Source organism: Oncorhynchus clarkii, chromosome 1 (genome assembly GCF_045791955.1).
Source record: "Oncorhynchus clarkii lewisi isolate Uvic-CL-2024 chromosome 1, UVic_Ocla_1.0, whole genome shotgun sequence".
Lineage (NCBI taxonomy): Eukaryota > Metazoa > Chordata > Actinopteri > Salmoniformes > Salmonidae > Oncorhynchus > Oncorhynchus clarkii.
The window spans coordinates 55,201,196-55,224,191 of NC_092147.1; the positions used below are offsets into that span (position 1 = coordinate 55,201,196).

Genomic DNA, 22,996 nt, shown 5'->3' on the forward strand with positions numbered 1-22,996 from the left:
TTGTGTGTAGATTGATGAGGGGAAAAATAATTTAATACATTTTAGAACAAGGCTGTAACATAACAAAATGTAGGAAAGTCAAAGGGTCCGCATACTTTACGAATGCACTGTGTATACAAAAGTATGTGGACCCTTCAAATGAGTGGTTTCAGCTATTTCAGCCACACTTGTTGTTGAACGGCATATCAAATCGAGCACACAGCCATGCAATTGCATTAGACAAACATTGGCAATAGAATGGCTGTAGAGCTCAATGACTATCAATGCGGCAACGTCATAGGATGCCACCTATCCAACATGTCAGTTCATCAAACTTCTGCCCTGCTAGAGCTGCTCCGGTGAACTGTAAATGTATAAGAGCAACAGCTCAGCCGCGAAGTGGTAGGTCACACAAGTTCACAGAGAGCTGAAGCGCGTACCGTGTAAAAATAGTCTGTCCTTGCTTGCAACACTCACTACCGAGTGCCAAACTGCCTCTGGAAGCAAAGTCAGCTCAATATCTGTTTGTCGGGAGTTCCATGAAATGGGTTTCCATGACCGAGTAGCCACACACAAGCCTAAGTCTCCATGCACAATGCCAAGCATAGGCTAGGGTGGTGTAAAGCTAGCCGACATTGGACTATGGAGCATTATTAGAAAAGCGTTCTCTGGAGTGACGAATCACGCTTCACCATCTGGCAGTCCGACGGTTGAATCTGGGTTTGGCGGAAGCCAAGAGAACCGTACCTGCCCCAATGTATAGTGCCAACTGTAAAGTTTGGTGTAGGAGGAATAGTGGTCTGGGGCTGTTTTTCATGATTCAGGCTAGGCCCCTTAGATCCAGTGGAGAAAAAACTACAGCATACAATGACATTATTGAAGATTTTGTGCTTCCAACTTTAAGACAACAGTTTGGGGAAGACCCTTTCCTGTTTCAGCATGACAATGCCCCAGTGTACAAAGCGAGGTCCATACAGAAATGGTTTGTTGAGATCAGTGTGGAAGAACTTGACTGGCCTGCACAGAGCCCTGACCTCAACCCCATTGAACACCATTGGGATGATTTGGAATGCCGAGTGCCAACTGTGAGCAAGGCCTAATCGCCCAACATTAGTTCCCGACCTCAATAACGCTTTTGTGGCTGAATGGAAGCAAGTCCTCGCAGCAATGTTCCAACATCCAGTGGAAAGCATTCAGAGAAGAGTGGAGGCTGTTAAAGCAGCAAATGGGAGACCAACGTCATAATATTAATGCTCAGGATTTTGGAATGAGATGTTCGACGAGCAGGTGTCCACATACTTTCGGTCATGAAGTGTATATATCATATGTATGTTTTGCTGTTGAGATTAAACTCTTCTCCAATCCTTGTACTATCTGATATTCTGTGCACAGCAACATAAAAAAAGACATGTCACCAGCCAATCACATTTAGTCAAATGTAATCAAGATGTAGCCCTGTCCATTGTCCCGCATTTGTGAACAGTGTGGGGACATTACAAGAGATTGGTTCCCCAAAACACTAAATCTGTCCAGTTGTGTAGATAATTATACAATATTTATAGTAGGGTGCCAAAAACATTCCTCTGATGTTGCAATAATATTTACAGAAACGTTTTTACCTGTTCTTTAAGATTCCCAAAACATTTAATTAGGTTATGGGAACAGTTTGGAGACAATATGTTTGTATTTGTTTTTATTATGGATCCCCATTAGCTGCTGCCAAGTCTTGCTCTTCATTGTAATCAGAGGACTGATATACAGTACCAGTCAAAAGTTTGGACACACCTACTCATTTTAGAGTTTTTCTTTATTTTTACTATTTTCTACACTGTAGAATAATAGTGAAGACATCAAACTATGAAATAACACATATGGAATCATGTAGTAACCAAGAACGTGTTAAACAAATCAAAATATATGTTATATTTGACATTCTTAAAAGTATCCACCCTTTGCCTTGGAGACAGCTTTGCACACTTTTGGCATTATTTAAACCATCTTCATAAGGTTTGCATTTCAATTAACAGGTGTGCCTTGTTAAAAACTAATTTGTGGAATTTCTAAGAACACCTCAAATAACCAAAGATAAAAGACAGTCCATCAGTACTTTAAGAAATGAAGGTCAGTCAATATGGAACATTTCAAGAACTTTTGAAGTTTCTTCAAGTGCAATCGCAAAAACCATCAAGCGCTATGATGAAACTGTCTCTCATGAGGAATGCCACAGGAAAATAAGATCCAGAGTTTCGTCTGCTGCAGAGCAATGTTCATTAGAGTTAACTGCACCTCAGATTGCAGCCCAAATAAATGCTTCACAGAGTTCAAGTAACAGACACATCTCAACATCCAGGGGAGACTGCGTGAAATCAGGCCATCATGGTCAAATTGCTACAAAGAAACCATGATTAAAGGACACCAATAAGAAGAAAAGACTTGCTTGAGCCAAGAAACATGAGCAATGGACATTTGTCCTTTGGTGTGATGAGTCCAAATTTGAGATTTTTGGTTCCAACCGCCATGTCTTTGTGAGACGCAGAGTAGGTGAAGGGATGATCTCCGCATGTGTCGTTCCCAACATGAAGCTTGGAGGAGGAGGTGTGATGGTGTGGGGGTGCTTTGCTGGTGATTTATTTAGAATTCAATGCACACTTAACCAGCATGGCTACCACAGCATTCTGCAGCAATACGCCATCCCATCTGGTTTGCGGTTAATGGGACTATATTTGTTTTTCGACAGGACAATGACCAAACACACCTCCAGGCTGTGAAAGGGCTATTTGACCAAGAACGAGAGTGATGGAGTGCTACATCAGATGACCTGGCCTCCACAACCACCCGACCTCAACCCAATTGAGGTGGTTTGGGATGAGTTGGACCACAGAGTGAAGGAAAAGCAACCAACAATTGCTAATCATATGTGGGATCTCCTTCAAGACTGTTGGAAAAGCATTCCAGGTGAAGCTGGTTGAGAGAATGCCAAGACTGTGCAAAGCTGTCATCAAGGCAAAGGGTGGCTACAAATCTCAAATATAGAATTTACTTGTATTTGTTTAACACTTTTTTGGTTACTACATGATTCTATATGTGTTGTTTCATGGTTTTGATGTATTCCCTATTATTCTACAATGTAGAAAAACCATTGAATGAGTAGGTGTATCCAAAATTTGACTGGTACTGTAAATACTATGCATGCTAGGCTCTCTTGGCTAAGAGTTGAGGAGAAACTGACTGCATTACTTCTTCTTTTATATGACACATTTTAAAAATCCTTAATAGTTTCCATTGTCAACTTACACACAGCTCTGAAACACACACTTACCCCATCAGACATGCCACCAGGGGTCTTTTCACAGTCCCCAAATCCAGAAAAAATTCAAGAAAGTTTACATTATTATATAGAGCCATTATTGCATATTTCTCACATGAACAGCAAACATGGTTTCAAAAAACAGATAAAGCAACATCTCACGACACAACGTCTCTCCCCTCTTTGACCTGGATAGTTTATGTGTGTGTCGGACCAAGGCGCAGCGTGATTTAAGTTCCACATATTTTCTTAAAGTGAAACTAAGAAAAACAATAAACATACAATTATGGTGAAGTCATAGTGCTCAACACACTAACACAAAACAATATCCCACAAAGCAGGTGGGAGATAGGGCTTCCTAAATATGATCCCCAATTAGAGGCAACGATTACCAGCTGCCTCTAATTGGGAACCATACAAAACCACCAACATATAAATACACATACTAGAATACCCCCCTAGTCACACTCTGACCTACACCACTATAGAGAATCCAATGGCTCTCTATGGTCAGAGCGTGACAGTGTGTATTAATATGTAGGCTACATGTGCCTTTCTTTTTATTTATGTAGTTTTGTCCTTGAGCTGTTCTTGTTTATTAATCTCCTGCATTATGTCATGTTTTATGTGGACAGCAGGAAGAGTAGCTGCTGCTTTTGCAGCTAATGGGGAGCCTAATAAAATACCAGAAAAGGCAGCAGCTACTCTTCCTGCAGACCAGCAAAAATTAAGGCAGTAATATACAGTACCGTTCAAAAGTTTGGGGTCACTTAGAGATGTCCTTGTTTTTGAAAGAAAAGCACATTTTTTGTCCATTAAAATATCATCAAATTGATTATGCGCACAGCTGAAAACTGTTGTTCTGATTAAAGAAGGATTAAAACTGGCCTTCTTTAGATTATTTGAGTATCTGGAGCATCAGCATTTGTGGGTTCTATTACAGGCTCAAAATAGCCAGAAACAAAGGCCTTTTTTATGAAACTCGTCAGTCTATTCTGGTTTTGAGAAATTAAGGCTATTCCAAGCGAGAAATTGCCAAGAAACTGAAGATCTCGTACAACGCTGTGTACTACTCCCTTCACATATCAGCGCAAATTGGCTCTAAACAGAATAGAAAGAGAAGTGCGAGGCCCCGGTGCACAACTGAGAAAGATGAGAAGTACATTAGAGTGTCTAGTTTGAGAAACAGATGCCTCACAAGTCCTCAACTGGCAGCTTCATTAAATACTTCCCTCAAAACACCAGTCTCAAAGTCAACAGTGGAGATGCTGGCCTTCTAGGCAGAGTTCCTCTGTCCATTGTCTGTGTTCTATTGCTCATCTTAATCTTTTATTTTTATTGGCCAGTCTAAGATATGGCTTTTTCTTTACAACTCTGCCTAGAAGGCCAGCATCCTGGAGTCGCCTCTTCACTGTTGACATTGAGACTGGTGTTTGCGGGTACAATTTAATGAAGCTGCCAATTGAGGACTTGTATGTCTAGTATATGTCTGTTATGAGGCTATTATGGGAATGTTCTGCGTTTGTTGTTATAGGTGTCTTTGATGTTGGGTTGTGAAATGTCCCTGGTTTTCCTGAAATCCCAGTTAGAGGTATCCCAGAATCAGGAGGGAATAAGTAGGAAATCCCGAATCCTCCAACCAGGATTTATTGAAAGTTCCTGGAATTTTGCAACCCTACTTGGATGACATCTTCATCAACATAAGCAGAATGTTCGAGTAATGTTTTCCTAGAACCACATAATTGCTGAACATTGGAACATCACCCTGTGACTTTATGAGAGTCTTGCGGGAATGTTTCCTGCTTAGTTGTTATGGGTGTTTTGGATGCTGTCATCCTCAACATTAGCAGAACATCCCTGTAATGTTTTCTCATAAGCAATTTCATTTAATCCAGGCATGATTGCTAATGTATGTTCAGGCAGTGGAATGTATTCATGGATGCCAATAGAAGCCAGGGAAGTACCCAAAAAATACCAATTAAAAAACATACAATTGTTTATCTTTCATCATTCTGTGTTTCATCATTTTCATTCAATTTGCAAGAGGCTGAATGTATCTCACAGGAGAAAGCATCCGAGTGAGCGAAACAGCGCTCCTCTGTCTCTCTACGTGTAGGCCATTTATCTGATTCTGTCTGATCCAAACGAGTATGACATTGTTGCTGCCTGTAGCATTGAAGGCAAGGGAAACCGGGAAGCATCTGGTCTCCCTTGACAAACAAAGTATTAAAAAATGTACCAATCAGCGTTGAGCAAAACTGAGTGAGCTCAACTGTGAATGGTCCTGGCGCACCAAAAAAAAGTGTCAAGGGAAGCCAGCTTGGATTTGGCGCAACTCCTATCAAATGCCATTGAGAGCATACGTCATTGACAGAAAAAAATTGAATCTTGCATCTCATTGTGTTGTTGTCCTCTAGCGGCTAGCTAAAATTGGCCCGTTCCTAAATTAGCCATGGATGGAGATAGGGATTTGGGCTTGTGGTTTGACTTAATTCTCCATGCTGGTCAATGATTATAACGGCAATTCTGATCCAACCATTAATTCATACATTGTTTGTGCCCCTGGCCTGAGAAGATGTAAGTTCAATATGTTGCTAGATGTAGAAGGCTAAAGTTAACTAGCTAAACGTTTGTCACGTTCTGACCTTCATTTCCTTTGTTTTGTCTTTATTTAGTATGGTCAGGGCGTGAGTTGGGGTGGGCAGTCTATATGTGTTTTTCTATGTTGGGGTTTTGAGTTCAGCCTAGTATGGTTCTCAATCAGAGGCAGGTGTCATTAGTTGTCTCTGATTGAGAATCATACTTAGGTAGCCTGGGTTTCACTTTTTAGTTGTGGGTGTTTGTTTCCGTGTGAGTGTTTGTTACCACATGGTACTGTTTCGGTTTCGTTCATGTTCACGTTTATTGTTTTGTATTTCACAGTGTTAAGTTTATGTCTTAAAATAAACGGTATGGACACCTACCACGGTGCGCATTGGTCCTCCGATCCTTCTCGCTACTCCTCCTCAGAAGAGGAGGAAGAATTCCGTTACAACTTTGCCCAAGAATGGAAGTTAGGCTAGCGAGCAAGCAATTTAGCCAGGTAGCTGAGTAGTGTTTTATAATTAAAGGGAATCACTTTACTCAAAGGAAACAAAAACACAATAATGGTTATTAGAAAGCTTTATACTACATTAAGAGTTTTTGTTTTAGTGTATCATGGGGCCTAATGTGTGTAATCACTATATTGTGATTTCAAACCAGTATGGCTATAATACATTAGTCTTTTAAGTCATTTTACTGTAGTTCATGATCTATAAAACATCATATCAAGTTTGATAAACGCCTATGAGTTATTATGGATGTTTAAAGTCAATGTCATAACACATTATAAAGCATGTTTTAAAGCGTTATATGTATGGTCATCATAGAAAGTGTTATCGAGAATACAAAACAGAAAAAATATTACGGAGTTCATAGACAGAAGAGGTAAATACGAGGAGAAGTAAGTGGAATACAGAGGAAAACAGGTAGTTGTAGTAATAGTTTTTAGATCATGCAATATTTCCCATTATAAACTGGGTGATTCAAGCCCTGAATGCTAATTGACTGACAGCCATGGTATATCAGACAGTATACCATGGGTACGACAAAACATATATTTTTTTATTGCTCTAATTACATTGGTAACCAGTTTATAATAGCAATAAGGCACCTCTGGGTTTTGTGGTATATACCACGGCTAAGGGCTGTGTCCAGGCACTCCGGGTTGCGGCGTACTAAGAATAGCCCTTAGCCATGGTATATTGGCCATATATCACACCTCCTCGGGCCTTATTATTTAATCGTACCCTTGTATGACTGATAGACACATGCAATGCAAATATGGGTCCAGCTTAAATGAAGTTCAGCTTATGAAGGCCTCATAAAGCCTTCATAATGCCTTCATAAGCACTACATAAATGTGTTAAAGCATCTAGAAAACCTTAAGTCATGCTTTATAAAGGGTTCATAAATGTGGCATAACTGTGTGACATAACCAATGTCAAATGTGACATAACCCACTATGTTAAAAATGATATAAACATGTGCTTTATAAAGGGTGACATGTTGTACTGAAGGATGGCATACTCTTTAAAGTTATGGCATGTTAGTCACATTACACAAAGGTTTAAAATCTAATTTTAAGATAAATTGTGGAAATGGGCAGGGTTTAGCCAGAATTATGACTTTTTGACTGTGTTAACTAGTGACGATGACAAAAACTTTACTCAGTAAGGTTACTCCTATATAATTCTATAGGCACTCCCACTAAGGCCCACTTTGAATGGTTAATATCCCAGGCTTATATATGCTGTGTGTGCAATTGCCTGGGGATGACTTTACACCAAGAACCACTTAAGTTGATGAAAGCCTCCAACCTAAAGAAATGTTAAGTGTCTGCCTTCTGGAACCAAGTTACATGTTCCTCAGTACATTCACCCACTCCCCCACTGAAAGATGAGCCACAAAATGTTGGCACCATTGTAACAGGTTGTAATCACTCCCTTGTCTCCAGCATGGGAACAGAAGAGGAATACCTGGTGCGGTAGTCTCAGGTTGGACTACTCCAAATCATCTTGGTTCTGACACACACACATACAAACGGAAGCTATATGCAGGTTCGTCAATCCATTTAAATACCTCTCACCCTATAGTAACCTGTGGATAATGAGAGAACCTTCCTAAATCAGCAAAACTTTAATAACCTATTTATTGACACTTTATGTAGTGTCCTGTAATACTTAGTTCGAAGTGAGAAACCTTCAGTCATTCATAACACATCCATAAAGACTCTATATCGCATGACGCCGTACTTCATTTAAAGTCAGACCCCTCATTTTTAACACATACATAAATGCCTTGTATCATAAGATGCTGTACTTACTATAAAGTCAGGCATATTTGGTCATTTATAACACACACAAAAAGGCTTAATGATATAAACACAAATGTGTTAATAACACTTAGGGAATTATCACTAACATGAATACATGAAGTTTCAAAAAGTCCAGAAATGCAATTACATTGAACAGCAGATTGTCCCTGAACTGGCAGAGGAAATGGTCTCTCCTCCTGCTGGAGATACTGCATGTTGGTTCCAACCTTAAAAGTAACAACAAAGAAAGTTAGCAGGTCTGTTAGGAAATGCCTTTGTCACACCATCTGGATAAGGGCATTTCTATGCTGCCCAAGAAACTCTAAATGGGAATTCATATTGTTATGTTCCTCTGTAATTTACACATCTCATGATGTGACTATGAGACGTGGCTGTATGTAGGGGGATTTTTATTTAGCTGAGCCTGCTAGCTAGCAACATTATTTGAAATAATGATCGAGATAGCTACGGTATGTAATCCATCTCATCACTTAACTTCTACAAACTAATTTAAACGACAATAAATAAAGATTAACTTACTTGTTTTTTGCTGTCCAGTGGCAGCACAAGTGTGCCTTTAATTTGCAAACTCATCACATGATCAGCGTCTCGTCAGCAACATTAAAAAAGTACTTTAGGGTCACATAATTTCTGACATTTTTGAGAAAAAAAAAGTCCCCCACGGAATAGTAGAAAAGTGTCAATAACCATTCATGATATATGACAAATAATTGTCTAAATAAAACAAAGATTCATATGTCTTCATGTTTAAGTGACATTTGCATAAATGTGGATTTGAAAACATGTTCCAAGGTCAAATAAATGCCCCCAATGCAAATCACTATATATGGAATACATGTTAGCTTAGAGCAATAATTATTCTAGGTGCCGCAGTAAAAGTATTGTAGGGAATACTCAGTATGAATGTATATTGTATATGATGTTGTTTCATGGGGCTTTGAAGTGTTACTGGCCTTTTATTCCACCCATTCCATTGCCGGCCGAAACACATGACGTGTGCTTACTGCACTACAAAAAAACACTAACCAATTATGGCATGGCATGCTCATCCAAAAATCAAAGTTTTTTTTTTTACCAGACCTCAAAAGTTAGCCCCTGATGTTAAGCATTGCTGTGAACACAGAACATCAAAATATGGTCGTATTTCTATTAAACTGGGGTAAAGCAGAAAAAAAGGAGGGAAAATCAAAACCTGGAAAAACAAAACCAAGCAAATGGAATTTGGGAAAATTAGGCAATTGTTTTCAACTGATTTTAAAAGGCCCTAACAACTTTTTTTATTTTTTTTATTTTTTTTTACTTTGGGGAAAGTTTAGGTCAGGTCCAACTATTTTTTACATTTTTATTTTTTATTTTTATTGTACCCCTTTTTCTCCCCAATTTCGTGGTATCCAATAGTTTTAGTAGCTACTATCTTGTCTCATCGCTACAACTCCCGTATGGGCTCGGGAGAGACGAAGGTTGAAAGTCATGGTTGAAAGTCACGGACCTCCGGGTCGCGGCCGGTTACGACAGAGCCTCGGCGCGAACCCAGAGTATCTGGTGGCACAGCTGGCGCTGCAGTACAGCGCCCTTAACCACTGTGCCACCCGGGAGGCCGGTCAGGTACAACTCTGGCTTGCAATTTAGAAATTGTACAGTGCCTTGCGAAAGTATTCGGCCCCCTTGAACTTTGCGACCTTTTGCCACATTTCAGGTTTCAAACATAAAGATATAAAATTGTATTTTTTTGTGAAGAATCAACAACAAGTGGGGCACAATCATGAAGTGGAACGACATTTATTGGATATTTCAAACTTTTTTAACAAATCAAAAACGGAAAAATTGGGCGTGCAAATTATTCAGCCCCCTTAAGTTAATACTTTGTAGTGCCACCTTTTGCTGCGATTACAGCTGTAAGTCGCTTGGGGTATGTCTCTATCAGTTTTGCACATCGAGAGACTGAAATGTTTTCCCATTCCTCCTTGCAAAACAGCTCGAGCTCAGTGAGGTTGGATGGAGAGCATTTGTGAACAGCAGTTTTCAGTTCTTTCCACAGATTCTCGATTGGATTCAGGTCTGGACTTTGACTTGGCCATTCTAACACCTGGATATGTTTATTTTTGAACCATTCCATTGTAGATTTTGCTTTATGTTTTGGATCATTGTCTTGTTGGAAGACAAATCTCCGTCCCAGTCTCAGGTCTTTTGCAGACTCCATCAGGTTTTCTTCCAGAATGGTCCTGTATTTGGCTCCATCCATATTCCCATCAATTTTAACCATCTTCCCTGTCCCTGCTGAAGAAAAGCAGAACCAAACCATGATGCTGCCACCACCATGTTTGACATTGGGGATGGTGTGTTCAGCTGTGTTGCTTTTACGCCAAACATAACGTTTTACATTGTTGCCAAAAAGTTCAATTTTGGTTTCATCTGACCAGAGCACCTTCTTCCACATGTTTGGTGTGTCTCCCAGGTGGCTTGTGGCAAACTTTAAACAACACTTTTTATGGATATCTTTAAGAAATGGCTTTCTTCTTGCCACTCTTCCATAAAGGCCAGATTTGTGCAATATACGACTGATTGTTGTCCTATGGACAGAGTCTCCCACCTCAGCTGTAGATCTCTGCAGTTCATCCAGAGTGATCATGGGCCTCTTGGCTGCATCTCTGATCAGTCTTCTCCTTGTATGAGCTGAAAGTTTAGAGGGACGGCCAGGTCTTGGTAGATTTGCAGTGGTCTGATACTCCTTCCATTTCAATATTATCGCTTGCACAGTGCTCCTTGGGATGTTTAAAGCTTGGGAAATCTTTTTGTATCCAAATCCGGCTTTAAACTTCTTCACAACAGTATCTCGGACCTGCCTGGTGTGTTCCTTGTTCTTCATGATGCTCTCTGCGCTTTTAACGGACCTCTGAGACTATCACAGTGCAGGTGCATTTATACGGAGACTTGATTACACACAGGTGGATTGTATTTATCATCATTAGTCATTTAGGTCAACATTGGATCATTCAGAGATCCTCACTGAACTTCTGGAGAGAGTTTGCTGCACTGAAAGTGAAGGGGCTGAATAATTTTGCACGCCCAATTTTTCAGTTTTGATTTGTTAAAAAAGTTTGAAATATCCAATAAATGTCTTTCCACTTCATGATTGTGTCCCACTTGTTGTTGATTCTTCACAAAAAAATACAGTTTTATATCTTTATGTTTGAAGCCTGAAATGTGGCAAAAGGTCGCAAAGTTCAAGGGGGCCGAATACTTTCGCAAGGCACTGTATTTGTATTTACAGATGGCATACAAGCTTGTTATAAAGGCACATGGAAGTTCACATGTTTGAGAAGGCAGATCTGTCAAAAAACACATTTTGATAAAAAAATATTTTTTAGGTTCAAACGGTTCACCTAGTTTCCTGAATTGGGTCACATTTGACATAGTGGATTATGTCGCATCTGGCATTGGTGGTTATGTCACACAGTTATGCCACATGAATAAACACTTTATACAAGACATAGTTATAAATTACACTTGTAGTGTTTATGAACGCTATATGGAGGCTTTATTTAACCAGGCAAGTCAGTTAAGAACAAATTGTTATTTACAATGATGGCCTAGGAACAGTGGCAGGGGCAGAATAACAGATTTTTACCTTGTCAGATCGGGATTCGACCTAGCAATCTTTCGGTTACTAGGTAACCCAACGCTCTAACCACTATGCTACCTGCCGCCCTTTATGAAGCCTTTATAAGCAGCATGTCATTTAAAGCGGGACCCAAATGGGTCATAAAATAGTTCTTTATTTCTAATAAACATGTATACATTTTGAACAAAATTAATTGTGTGACGATCCATGTTTAATAATACAAACTGCTGTACAGAGCTCAGTAAGTACATAAAAAAAATGCGGAGGGGCCTAAGTTAATGTTTTAGCCATATAACAAACCATACATACATCTATCTGTGTTAACATCAACAACAGTAAAACGTAACAATTCAAAGCGGACACAAAATGCATTATCACAAAACTTGTACAACTCCGAAAAGTATACTTTCTTTAGACACAAAAGACACATACACTGTATGTGTTAAATATTTTTTTGTAAAGACATAAAAAAAAAACTACATCATTCACAGATTCAGCAGTCTGTTTAAATACCTAATTTCTACAAAGGGAATTTACATTTCTTAAAGTACAAAGTGCAAATACTATGGTTTCCATTGCCGATTGGCAGAAGCTCCAAAAGGGGAGGGGAAATCTCAGTTGTTGGCTTAGCCTTGCTTCTTTGAGGGATTCTGCGAAGAGGGAGAACCAAGCACTATAGCAAACTATATCTGTGATACATATCTCACACATCTTTCTCCAAAGTCATTATAAACTGCTTTTCAAAGGCAGTGTTAGCACTGCTGGGATCTTATAAAAAGAGATCATACTGCACTGTAACAGAAAACTGTAATTTATACGGTAAATGTATATATGTATCAACAGTAAAATACTGTAGAAGCATTATACTGCATAATACTGTAAATTAAGGTGCAGTATTGGAAAATGTTGTGAGAGGTAAAATAATTGCTGTATTTCCACCCTACAGAATAGATTATTCTGCCATATTTTTGGAGCGCCAACATCTTTTTTTTTTTACCACCAATTGGTGCATTGTATTGTTGTTTCTGACTCATTATCATATTTTTGCGTGTCTCTATATTAATTTTGTTGCATCCGTTTCTGAGACTGCTGTACCAATTTAACTGATGTGTGGTAGTCAACTATCAATCTAAAATGTATAGGATACAGATTGGAGTGGGAGCAAGTCTTAAACCTTTAAAGGTTGAGCATTTTGGCATGTTCTTTTGGTCTGCTTTTAACTGTAGTCACTGCCAGTTTGAAGCCTTAACTATGGCCTTTAAAAGTGCAAGTGATATAAAATACAAATATTAATAGATGCTGTAATGTGAAAACACTTTACCTAACAGCCAACCTGCTTGCACCAATCCGAGTAAAATACTGTAATATCCACCCCCATCTCCCATCAATTAATTTAATGAATTCATCCATTCATTCATTCATTTATTACGACTACAGTAGTATTATACATTTTACATTATTGTACTGTGTGTCGTTGATCTGATATTCACAGTAACCTACTTGCCACTAGCTGCTTGTATATTATGGTAAAATTTGCAAGAACCCCAAACTGGATGTTCAAATGCAAAAATATGTATAATTTATTAGGGCATCATACTGCCCAAAAAGTGCAAGGTGCAGAAAAATGCATAAATAAAAGGTTACAATTTCAAACCATCATCAGTGTCCTCAGTGTGCATTTCAGTATGCACCTTGCACTTTTAGGACATTATGATGTCCTAATAAATTATTTATATTGTTGCATTTGAGCCTCCGGTTTCGATTATTCCAAAATCTCAACGGAGTACAGTCTCTATCTTTTTATTAATATAAAAAAATATTTAAACAATGCACCTGTTGGACTATTTGATATTAAGGACCTAAAAGAGGGCAGACGGGTTCCCATTATTTCACTGCTTGGATCTCAACTCTCCTTATTGTCACTCTGATATTTGCTGACCTTATAAGTGCATCATATAATACTCACCCAAGTAATTGCCAGGGTTTACTTACCAGTTTACTGGAGGATGTACCTTCACCTGGTTTGGTCCCTAGAGTAAAACAGTGTCACAATATAATCAGCCTTACATGATGAGAGCAGTGTAAAACTTTACCAGCAGTTTTCATTTATGAAATCACTTCATAGTCATTTTCGATTAATCGTTTAGCAGCTTATTACAACGTTAGTATTCATGAGGTGTACCAATCCCATTTGTGTCAGGCAGCATTCCTGGTTGGGAATTCTCTGGGAATGAGAATTTGGTATCTCACCTTCTTCCTTGGTGACGCCCAGGCATCCCATCAGCTCCTGCAGGGACAGAGCCTTGTCATTGCTGATGTCACAGTACTCCACAAACTTCTTCACACACTTCTTGGGCTTGGACTTCTTGCGCAGGAAACGTTTGAAAGGTTTGATCTCCTTCTTGCCAATGTCGCCGCTGGAGTTTTTATCTAGCTGACTAAAGTACCAGTGGACCACTCTCTCCTCTAGTGTGTGACTTGGGTCTGGCTCCAACATCCTGTGGATCCATGATTGTTCGATTAATCAATCAATCAGGGAATTAATCTGTTAAAGGCCCACTCTGTGATATTTACATCAATTTAACATAATTTAAATTCATTATATTGTATGATATTAAAGAATATCACTCAGCTTCATAGCAAAAGAATATCACTCAGCTTTAAAGTGACTTGGCTGCCATTTTGTTTATTTTTCTAAATAAGGAGCTATGAATAAATCAATCAGTGACATTCTAACCTGCCGGCAGACGCTGGATCTGTGACAGCATGCACCATGTCTGTTGACAGCGCGTCGAGAACACTCGTCAGAAATTCAGTTTTCTTTGCCCCGGGACACCCTGGAAAGGAAAACAAAGGTAGCTGAATAAGTGCATATGCACCTATTATGTGTTTTATTTACAAAAGAATTTCAACATCGGCGAGTAATGACACAGAACAATGACTTTCCATTCCATGTCATGCCATTCAATTTCTCAAAGGTGGTTGCCACCATAAAACCCCTTTGGGAAGGGAAGTAAAATAACTGAGACTGTAGTTTGAACATGAGTAGCACATAAAGATGACAGAGGGGGAAATAAAACCCAATGAGACTGTGACACAGTTTTCTTTTTAATCCCTTTCAATAAGTGTCAGAACTCCCCAATCATGGAGAAGGATAATGTATATGGAGGCTCCCAGAGCAAACCTATCACAGTTTTCACAACTGTGGGCTACAGACCAGGGGCCCTGGCCCCGTATCCCCCGACGCGACTAACCAACGCCTGGTGCCATTTCATAGGACAAACTGTAGATATTATTGACTATAAGAATCTAAATATTCCCATCCTTTTGGTCTCTTTCTACAACATTATCTGATAATATAATCAGGTAGCCTAGTGGTTAGAGCGTTGGACTTGTAACCGAAAGGTCGTTCTGCCCCTGAACAAGGCAGTTAACCCATTGTTCCTAGGCCATCATTGAAAATAAGAATTTGTTCTTAACTGACTTGCCTAGTTAAAAAAGGTTAAATAAAACATGTGTTTGATGGACTGAGTATTTGAACTTTGAAAAAATAAATAATTTAAGAAATACACAGCTGGTATGTGCCCTATATGTGTCACTGTGTAAATTGGAGTCTCGTCCACCATTGAAACAAGTTAAACAATTACATCCAACAGACACCTCCACCTAACCTTAGCCAATCATCACATGCAGAACAGTCAGGAAAGAACCTCTCCAATATGTACGTACGTACATGAGGGGGCAACTGAAGCAAATTAACCTAATGACAGTAGTTCTGTGTTCGGCCATAATGTTTTAAGAATAAGGGGCCAACGTTGTTCTGGAAGAGCTGAAGGCCATGGAGGCCCGATAGATTCATGGACTCTTCCTCCAGGGGTTTTTAGGTTTTCTCACAGTCACCCCCCTCCATCCCCCTTTCCCCCAACCCAACTTGCCGCCTGCGGGAGGAAAAGGAGAACATTATCCAGGGTTTCTTCTCTTCTTATGACCCAGGCCTACGGGGCCATATTCTCCTGCACAGGAGATAATAGCATGCTTGGCCCATCTCAAACAGGTGGCGTCCAGCGCAGAGGTAAACACCCAGCACCCAGCCTCATTTCCTCCTTTCCCAGGTAAAGACACAAGAGAAAAGCAAAGGTGTATGAGCAGCGTAATAGAGGATTGACGACAGAGCAAAGCAAAGGTTTATCAGCAGCTGAACCGAGTGTTGACGACTCGACTGACTCTAACGTTTTAACCTCTTGAGTGTAGGGGGCAGTATTTTGATGTTTGGATGAAAAACGTACCCATATTAAACTGCCTATTTCTCAGGCCCAGATTCTAGAATATGCATATAATTGTCAGATTAGGATAGAAAACACTCTAAAGTTTCCAAAACTGTCAAAATATTGCACAATATTATTGCACAACAATACTGATATTGCAGGCGAAAACCTGAAGAAAATCAAACCAGGAAGTGGCTTCTATTTTGAAAGCTATGTTCCATAGCCTGCCTTCGCTCCATTTAAACGGATGTCAACCAGATTCCTTTTCCTACGGCTTCCCCATGGTGTGAACATTCTTTAGACATAGTTTCAGGCTTTTATTTTGGAAAATTAGAGTATGGCTGGGTATGGCTGGGTGCCAGCTGTATGCGCAATAGCATGGAGCATCCATTTTCTCTCTCTCTCTCTCTGAAGAAGCTACATTCCCGGTTGATATATTATCGATTATATATTGTAAAAACAACCTGAGGATTGATTTGTTTGACATGTTTTACCTGTTTCCTTGATCATTACGGATAATATTTGAAATTTTCATCTGCGATGTCGTGACTGCTCGAGCCTGTTGATTTCTGAACATAACGCGCCAACCAAATGGAGGTATTTTGGATATAAAAATTATCTTTATGGAACAAAAGGATCATTTATTGTGTAACTGGGAGTCTCATGAGTGCCAACATCCAAAGATCATCAAAGGTAAGCAATTTAATTTATTGCTTTTCTGACTTTCGTGACCAATCTACTTGGCTGCTAGCTGTTTGTAATGTTTTGCCTACTGAGAGAGATGTGCTTACATAAACGCTTGGTATGCTTTCCCCGAAAAGCTTTATTGAAATCTGACACGCCAGGTGGATTAACATCAAGCTAAGCTGTGTTTTGCTATATTGCACTTGTGATTTCATGAAAATTAAATATTTTTAGTGATTTAATTTGAATTTGGCACTCTACAATTCAGCGGTGGCTGTTTCTGCTCTGAGACTTGCATTTACATTTGAGTAGACCCTCAATGACCCAGAACCACTAAAATATCTAGACTCTAGATGCCTCTTCCCAATAGCTAAAGTGCCTTCAGAAAGTATTTAAACCCCTTAACTTCTTTGTGTGTTTCAACCTGAATTTGCCTATTTCTTATTCTATACAGGCTTTGTTCTTGTCACTTGGTCAATTAGGTTAATATTGTGGAGTAACTACAATGTTGTTGATCCATCCCCAGTTTTCTCCTATCACATCCATTAAACTCTGAAATTGTTTTATAGCCACCATTGGCCTCATTGTGAAATCGCTGAGGGGTTTCCTTCCTCATGGCAAACGTTGTTTATAATCAATCCTCAAGGTGTTTTTCAAATATCTATTCGATAATATATCCATCGGGACAATTTGTTTTTCAGTAGGACCGATTGGAGTAATGGCTACCTCTGTATTCTACGCGAGAATCTCTCTGGGGGCATCAGGTGACCACTTGCGCAATGTAGCCGCCTACGGCTATTCTTCAACATAAATGCGTAAAACTACGTCACAATGCTGTAGACACCTTGGGGAATATGTAGAAAGCATAACCTGGTTGATAGCCCATTCACTGCTCAATAGGGACTCATTGGAACGCAGCGTTTTCAAAACATGGGGCATTTACAGATTGGATTTTTCTTAGGCTTTCGCCTGCAACATCAGTTCTGTTAATCCAAAAATGAAAATACTGAATATTGGCCCATTCCTCCTGACAGAGGAGGTGTAACTGAGTCAGGTTTGTTGGCCTCCATGCTCACACACGCTTTTTCAGTTCTGCCTACACATTTTCTAAAGGATTGAGGTCAGGACTTTGTGTTGGCCACTCCAATACCTTGACTTTGTTGTCCTTAAGCCATTTTGCCACAACTTTGGAAGTATGCCTGGGGTCATTGTCCATTTGGAAGACTCATTTGCAACCAAGCTTTAACTTCCTGACTGATGTCTTGAGATGTTGCTTCAATATATCCACATAATTTCCGTGCCTCATGATGCCATCTATTTTGTGAAGTGCACCAGTCCCTCCTGCAGCAAAGCACCCCCACAACATGATGCTGCCACCCACGTGCTTCGCGGTTGGGATGGTATTCTTCAGCTTGCAAGCCCCCCCTTTTTCCTCCAAACATAACGATGGTCATTATGGCCAAACAGTTCTATTTTTGTTTCATCAGAAAAGAGGACATTTCTCAAAATCTTTGTCCCCATGTGCAGTTGCAAACCGTAGTCTGGCTTTTTTATGGCGGTTTTGGAGCACTGGCTTCCTTGCTAAGTGGCCTTTCAGATTATGTCGATATAGGTCTCGTTTGACTGTGGATATAGATATCTTTGTACCTGTTTCCTCCAGCATCTTCCCAAGGTCCGTTGCTGTTGTTCTGGGATTGATTTGCACTTCTCACACCAAAGTATGTTCGTCTCTAGGAATCAGAACATGCTTCCTTCCTGAGCTGTATGACGGATGCGTGGTCCCATGGTGTTTATACTTGCTTACTATTGTCTGTACAGATGAACGTGGTACCTTCAGGCATTTGGAAATTGCTCCCTAGGATGAACCAGACTTGTGAAGGTCAAAACATTAATTTTTTGGGGGTCTTGGCTGAATTCTTTTGATTTTCCCATGATGTCAAGCAAAGAGGCAATGAGTTTGAAGGTAGGCCTTGAAATACATCCACAGGTACACCTCCAAATGACTAAAATTTTGTCGATTAGCCTATCAGAAGCTTCTAAAGTCATATAATTTTCTGGATTTTTCCAAGCTGTTTAAAGGCACATTCAACTTAGTGTGTGTAAACTTCTGACCCACTGGAATTGTGATACAGTGAATAATCTGTATCACAATGTGAAAATAATCTGTCTGTAAACAATTGTTGGAAAAATGACTTGTGTCATGCACAAAGTAGATGTCTAACCGACTTGTCAAAACTATAGTTTGTTAACAAGAGATTTGTGAAGTGGTATAAAAACGAGTTTTATTGACTCCAACCTAAGTGTATGTAAACTTCCGACTTCAACTGTGTGTGGAATTTCAGTAGTCCTCCAGGATTTCAAATGTCCTTCCAGTTGATACAAATGTTAAGCGTTCCGGTAAGGATCCAGATCCAGCTAGACATTCCCTCTTGGCAGCAGACAGTGTGTGTAGGGGCATTCAGGACGCAAATGTTCTTGCTGTCATTCAAATGAAATTGAGTTTGGACATTTTCAAATCAGGCCCAGGCTGAAGCATTAAATGGTTGCAGCCGGAATCGGTTAATGATTATAATTACTTAATTCCAACCATAATTAGACGTCTATCCACGTTTCTCCAGATGTCAAATGTTAAGGGTTAAAATTTTTTATAAAAAACGAGTGTCCACCACTGTGATCAAACACGCAACCTTCTGATCCAGAGTAATGGAATTCCGCAACCTTCGAACCATCAAACACGCAACCTTCTGATCCAGAGTCATGGGATTATACCCATCCACCATCCCTGTCCACAATGCCCTAGTAAAATCCAAGCTTACTTGATGGTAATAACGCTCACTGCTGCCCCTAGTGGCCTGTTTCAAAATAATTTCCTGACATCCTCAGGGCATGGATAGACGTCCAATTTCGAAGTCACTATTGAGTGATCTGCCTGGTTAATTAATAAACCCACATGGGGCAAAGCCCTGTCAGCACTCAGTGCAGCAGCTACCAGGACCAGCCCCCATGGCATCCCTCAGTCCCTCTTACTGGCCAAACACCCCCATCCCTTCACACCTTTCAGCGCATGTTGTCCCTTTCTCCCTTTTCACCCCATAAACCTTTCAACACCAGAAGTTCAAGTGCAAATATGCTGCCGTGATGTGAAGGCAACATTTATAATTATCCTTCCCAGTTTTATACACTAACCGAGTTTACGGCCATTGAAGCAATAGCTCATAAAAAAACAAGCTGCAGCTTTTTCTTGACGCTCTGTCCTGACACATTTTACAACGAGAGACGAGAGTTATATAGAACAGGGTGCCATGATAGATGCTGTATGCATGTTTGTTTGTGTGAGAGTGTGGCTGCAATCTCACACTGTAAATCTTTCCAAACGAGCCTCGCTATACAGTACTCTACTACTGTTTCTGAAGGATTTCATGTTCTGTGGTTGAGGTCTCTCTCATGGGATGGTTGTAGTTGTTCCCCACCCCATTGTCACCTACTCAAGCAAAGAGCACTTGGTTAACAACACATAACTTCATTAGTTTCTCTCCAGCTTGTAATAACCAATATTTCACAAATGCTCAACAGGCTCTAGCAGTGCCACAAAATGTAGCATTTTAACCAGATTAGTCAGCAACAGATCGGTCAGGTTGAAACAGGCTACATCAATAGCAGAGAGTGTTTTCAGTGTGTGATGATATTAACCCTGCACCTGTCCCTGTACAGGCCTCAAAAGAATGTATCCCAATGCCTCAATTTGGTGTTGTGTAGCAAAATTTGAAATTGTGTTTTTTACAGTGGATTAATGTAGAGACTCAGAGCTAGAAAATGGTGTGTCGTCATAAACTGCAGTTGAGGAACAATGAGAAAGTAATTCTTCTTTGATAGTTGATAAACTTGTAAACCCACTTTTGAGAAAATGGCCTTTGAATGTTTTTCGGACCGTGGGCTGCTCCACAATGGAGCTGTTCTGTTCAGTAAACTCCACTTGCTAACACAGCTCTGGCCTGGCACGGTGTTACATAAACAGCAGTAGAACGGTCGTGAAACAGTGGAAACTCTGTTCATGGCTCCTGCATGGCCTGGATTATTAACATGTTGACCCCCCCCATCCCCTCTTGATCTGTTGTATACATTTAACCAAGATATTCTCTCTCTCTCTCTGGCAAAAAAAACAAACACTTTGCGTCAAACAGTACAACTTTTTAATTGTATTAACCTTTAGTAACACAAGTAAATTGTTTAAATTCCCTAAAATAAGCAAATTTTCACACATTTATGGTCACATTTGATGTTTCAAAATGTTTTTTGAACAGATTTCGATAAATTTAAATCCATAGCCACGTGTTATAAACATTTGTCTGTTATTCATTAGGAGTTTAGCAGCAAAGCTGGTGAAACACTATTGTATTTGTTTCCGTTGATCATTAAGGGTTCAGCAGCGAAGCTGGTGAAACCCTACTCTATGTGTTGGCGTTCATTATTACGGGTTCAGCAGCAAAGCTGGTCAAACCCGATTGTTTTTTGGGGGGATTATTAGGAGTTCAGCAGCGAAGCTGGGATAAAAGTTGAGCTGATCTGTATATGGCTCAGTTCGCTCTTGGACAGGAAAAATCATTAATATGAGATAATTTGATTATTGGGGCTGTTTTGTTTGAACAAGAGTCTTGAAGATGTGCATCCATAGATGTTATATACCAAATTTGGTATTTGTGGTTGTGGAGTAGAAGCCATTTTAAAGAGGTTAACATCATAAAATATTTTCCAAAATGTGCGTAATATGTGATCTGTTCAATTTTTTGTTGTGATATTGGACACGTGTGGTAAGGAGTACAGAAGTAGCCTCCTCCTAGGGAAACGTGTCCAATTTGTCCTGATGGTGGCGCAATGGGCCCACAGCTTGAACCCTGGCATTGCTGCTTGCAACTATATTTAGGGGTTCCATCTGCGAAGCTGGTGAAACACTATTTTATTTGTTGCCGTTGATTATTATTATTATTATTATGGGTTCAGCAGCAAAGCTGGTAAAACTCTATTGTATTTGTTCCAGTTCATTATTGTTATTATTTTTATGTCCCGTTTTCTGACATTTTGGTGAAAAATGTCAAAATCCTGTGAGATCAAAAGGCTCAGGACTGTGCAACTTAGCAATATGGTAAAGGCCCAAGGGCCACACTCTCTCCTGCAATACCATGACAATTGGCCATATGGTGGCACGATAACAAGCGATTGAAAATGCAAACTTTGAAAGGTCAGCCCATGCACCCCGTATGACCATGAGATGTAGTCCATATGTCCCTTTCCTCACATGGAACAAATTTGCCTCAAAATCCATAAAGTCCGCCATGATGGATTTTCCACCATTTAGAATTTTGTCAAAAACACTTCAAACGCTATTCCGCTGGCACCGAATTACCGATTGTCACAAAACCTGATAAATAGCATCTATGGACCAAGGTCTGTAAAGGCACTACAATCCAGGCTTGTATGTCAAACAACATGGCTGTAACTGACCAATAAACACTCAAGTGGGAGTGGTCTGTCACAAATTAATATAAATCAGTCACGGATATTTGTATTGTAACGAAACTTGGTACACATGTTCCAAATAATGTGAAGCCTCAACATATGCAAGCACATTCATATAGACCGCACGGTGACGCTATAACAGGCACATGTTTATAGCTCTTGATTTGTTTGACTCAGAGTGATGTAATTTGGCACACATGCTCAAGGATATGAGTCTCAATAACCTGTCAAATATGGTTGAGTTTGGCAACGTTGTTGCGCTGTTGGTCAGGAAAAAACATTCATGCAAGCTTATTGGCTCATAGCGGACATATTGTTTCAGCTAGAGTTTTGGAAAATTGTGCAAATACCACATTTGGTTCTGATCAGTCCAGCGGTTCTGAGGAAGAAGATGTTTAAAGTAGTCAACATCATTAAAAATAGTAAAAAATACAGATGTAGGCACACAGACACACACAGTCCCTCATAAACATAAACACACACATACACACACACATTGGAATTTAATTGAAAAAGGGCAGGACTTATTCATTAAATCAACAAGCGCTATAAAGATTTGCTGTATTACAACTCATTGCTGTAGATTGCAAGATGGAAAAGGTATTAGATATACAGTACATGGTCATCGGAAGGCAAGACAGCAGGTTGAAAGTAGGGAGGTTTAAAGAGCTCAGGAAAAAGAAAGTTAGAGAGTTGTTAATCCTTGG

General features: G+C 39.8%; 1 protein-coding gene across 3 annotated transcripts in view; it reads right to left on the minus strand.

The window, feature by feature from the left end:
- Positions 1-9,476: 9,476 nt before the first annotated feature.
- Positions 9,477-22,996, minus strand: part of LOC139416612 (SPARC related modular calcium binding 2) — an 87,029-nt gene continuing 73,509 nt past the window's right edge. Inside the window, exons 11-14 of one of the 3 annotated variants that reach the window (XM_071165483.1) lie at positions 14,564-14,663; positions 14,077-14,324; positions 13,819-13,856; positions 9,477-12,476 (exon numbers count right to left, since the gene is read on the minus strand). In XM_071165483.1, the coding sequence (XP_071021584.1) occupies positions 12,453-12,476; positions 13,819-13,856; positions 14,077-14,324; positions 14,564-14,663 (410 nt within the window). In that variant the 3' untranslated portion in view covers positions 9,477-12,452. The remainder of the gene's footprint in view (positions 12,477-13,818; positions 13,857-14,076; positions 14,325-14,563; positions 14,664-22,996) is intronic. The other 2 variants (XM_071165493.1, XM_071165501.1) reach the window with 2 other exon arrangements.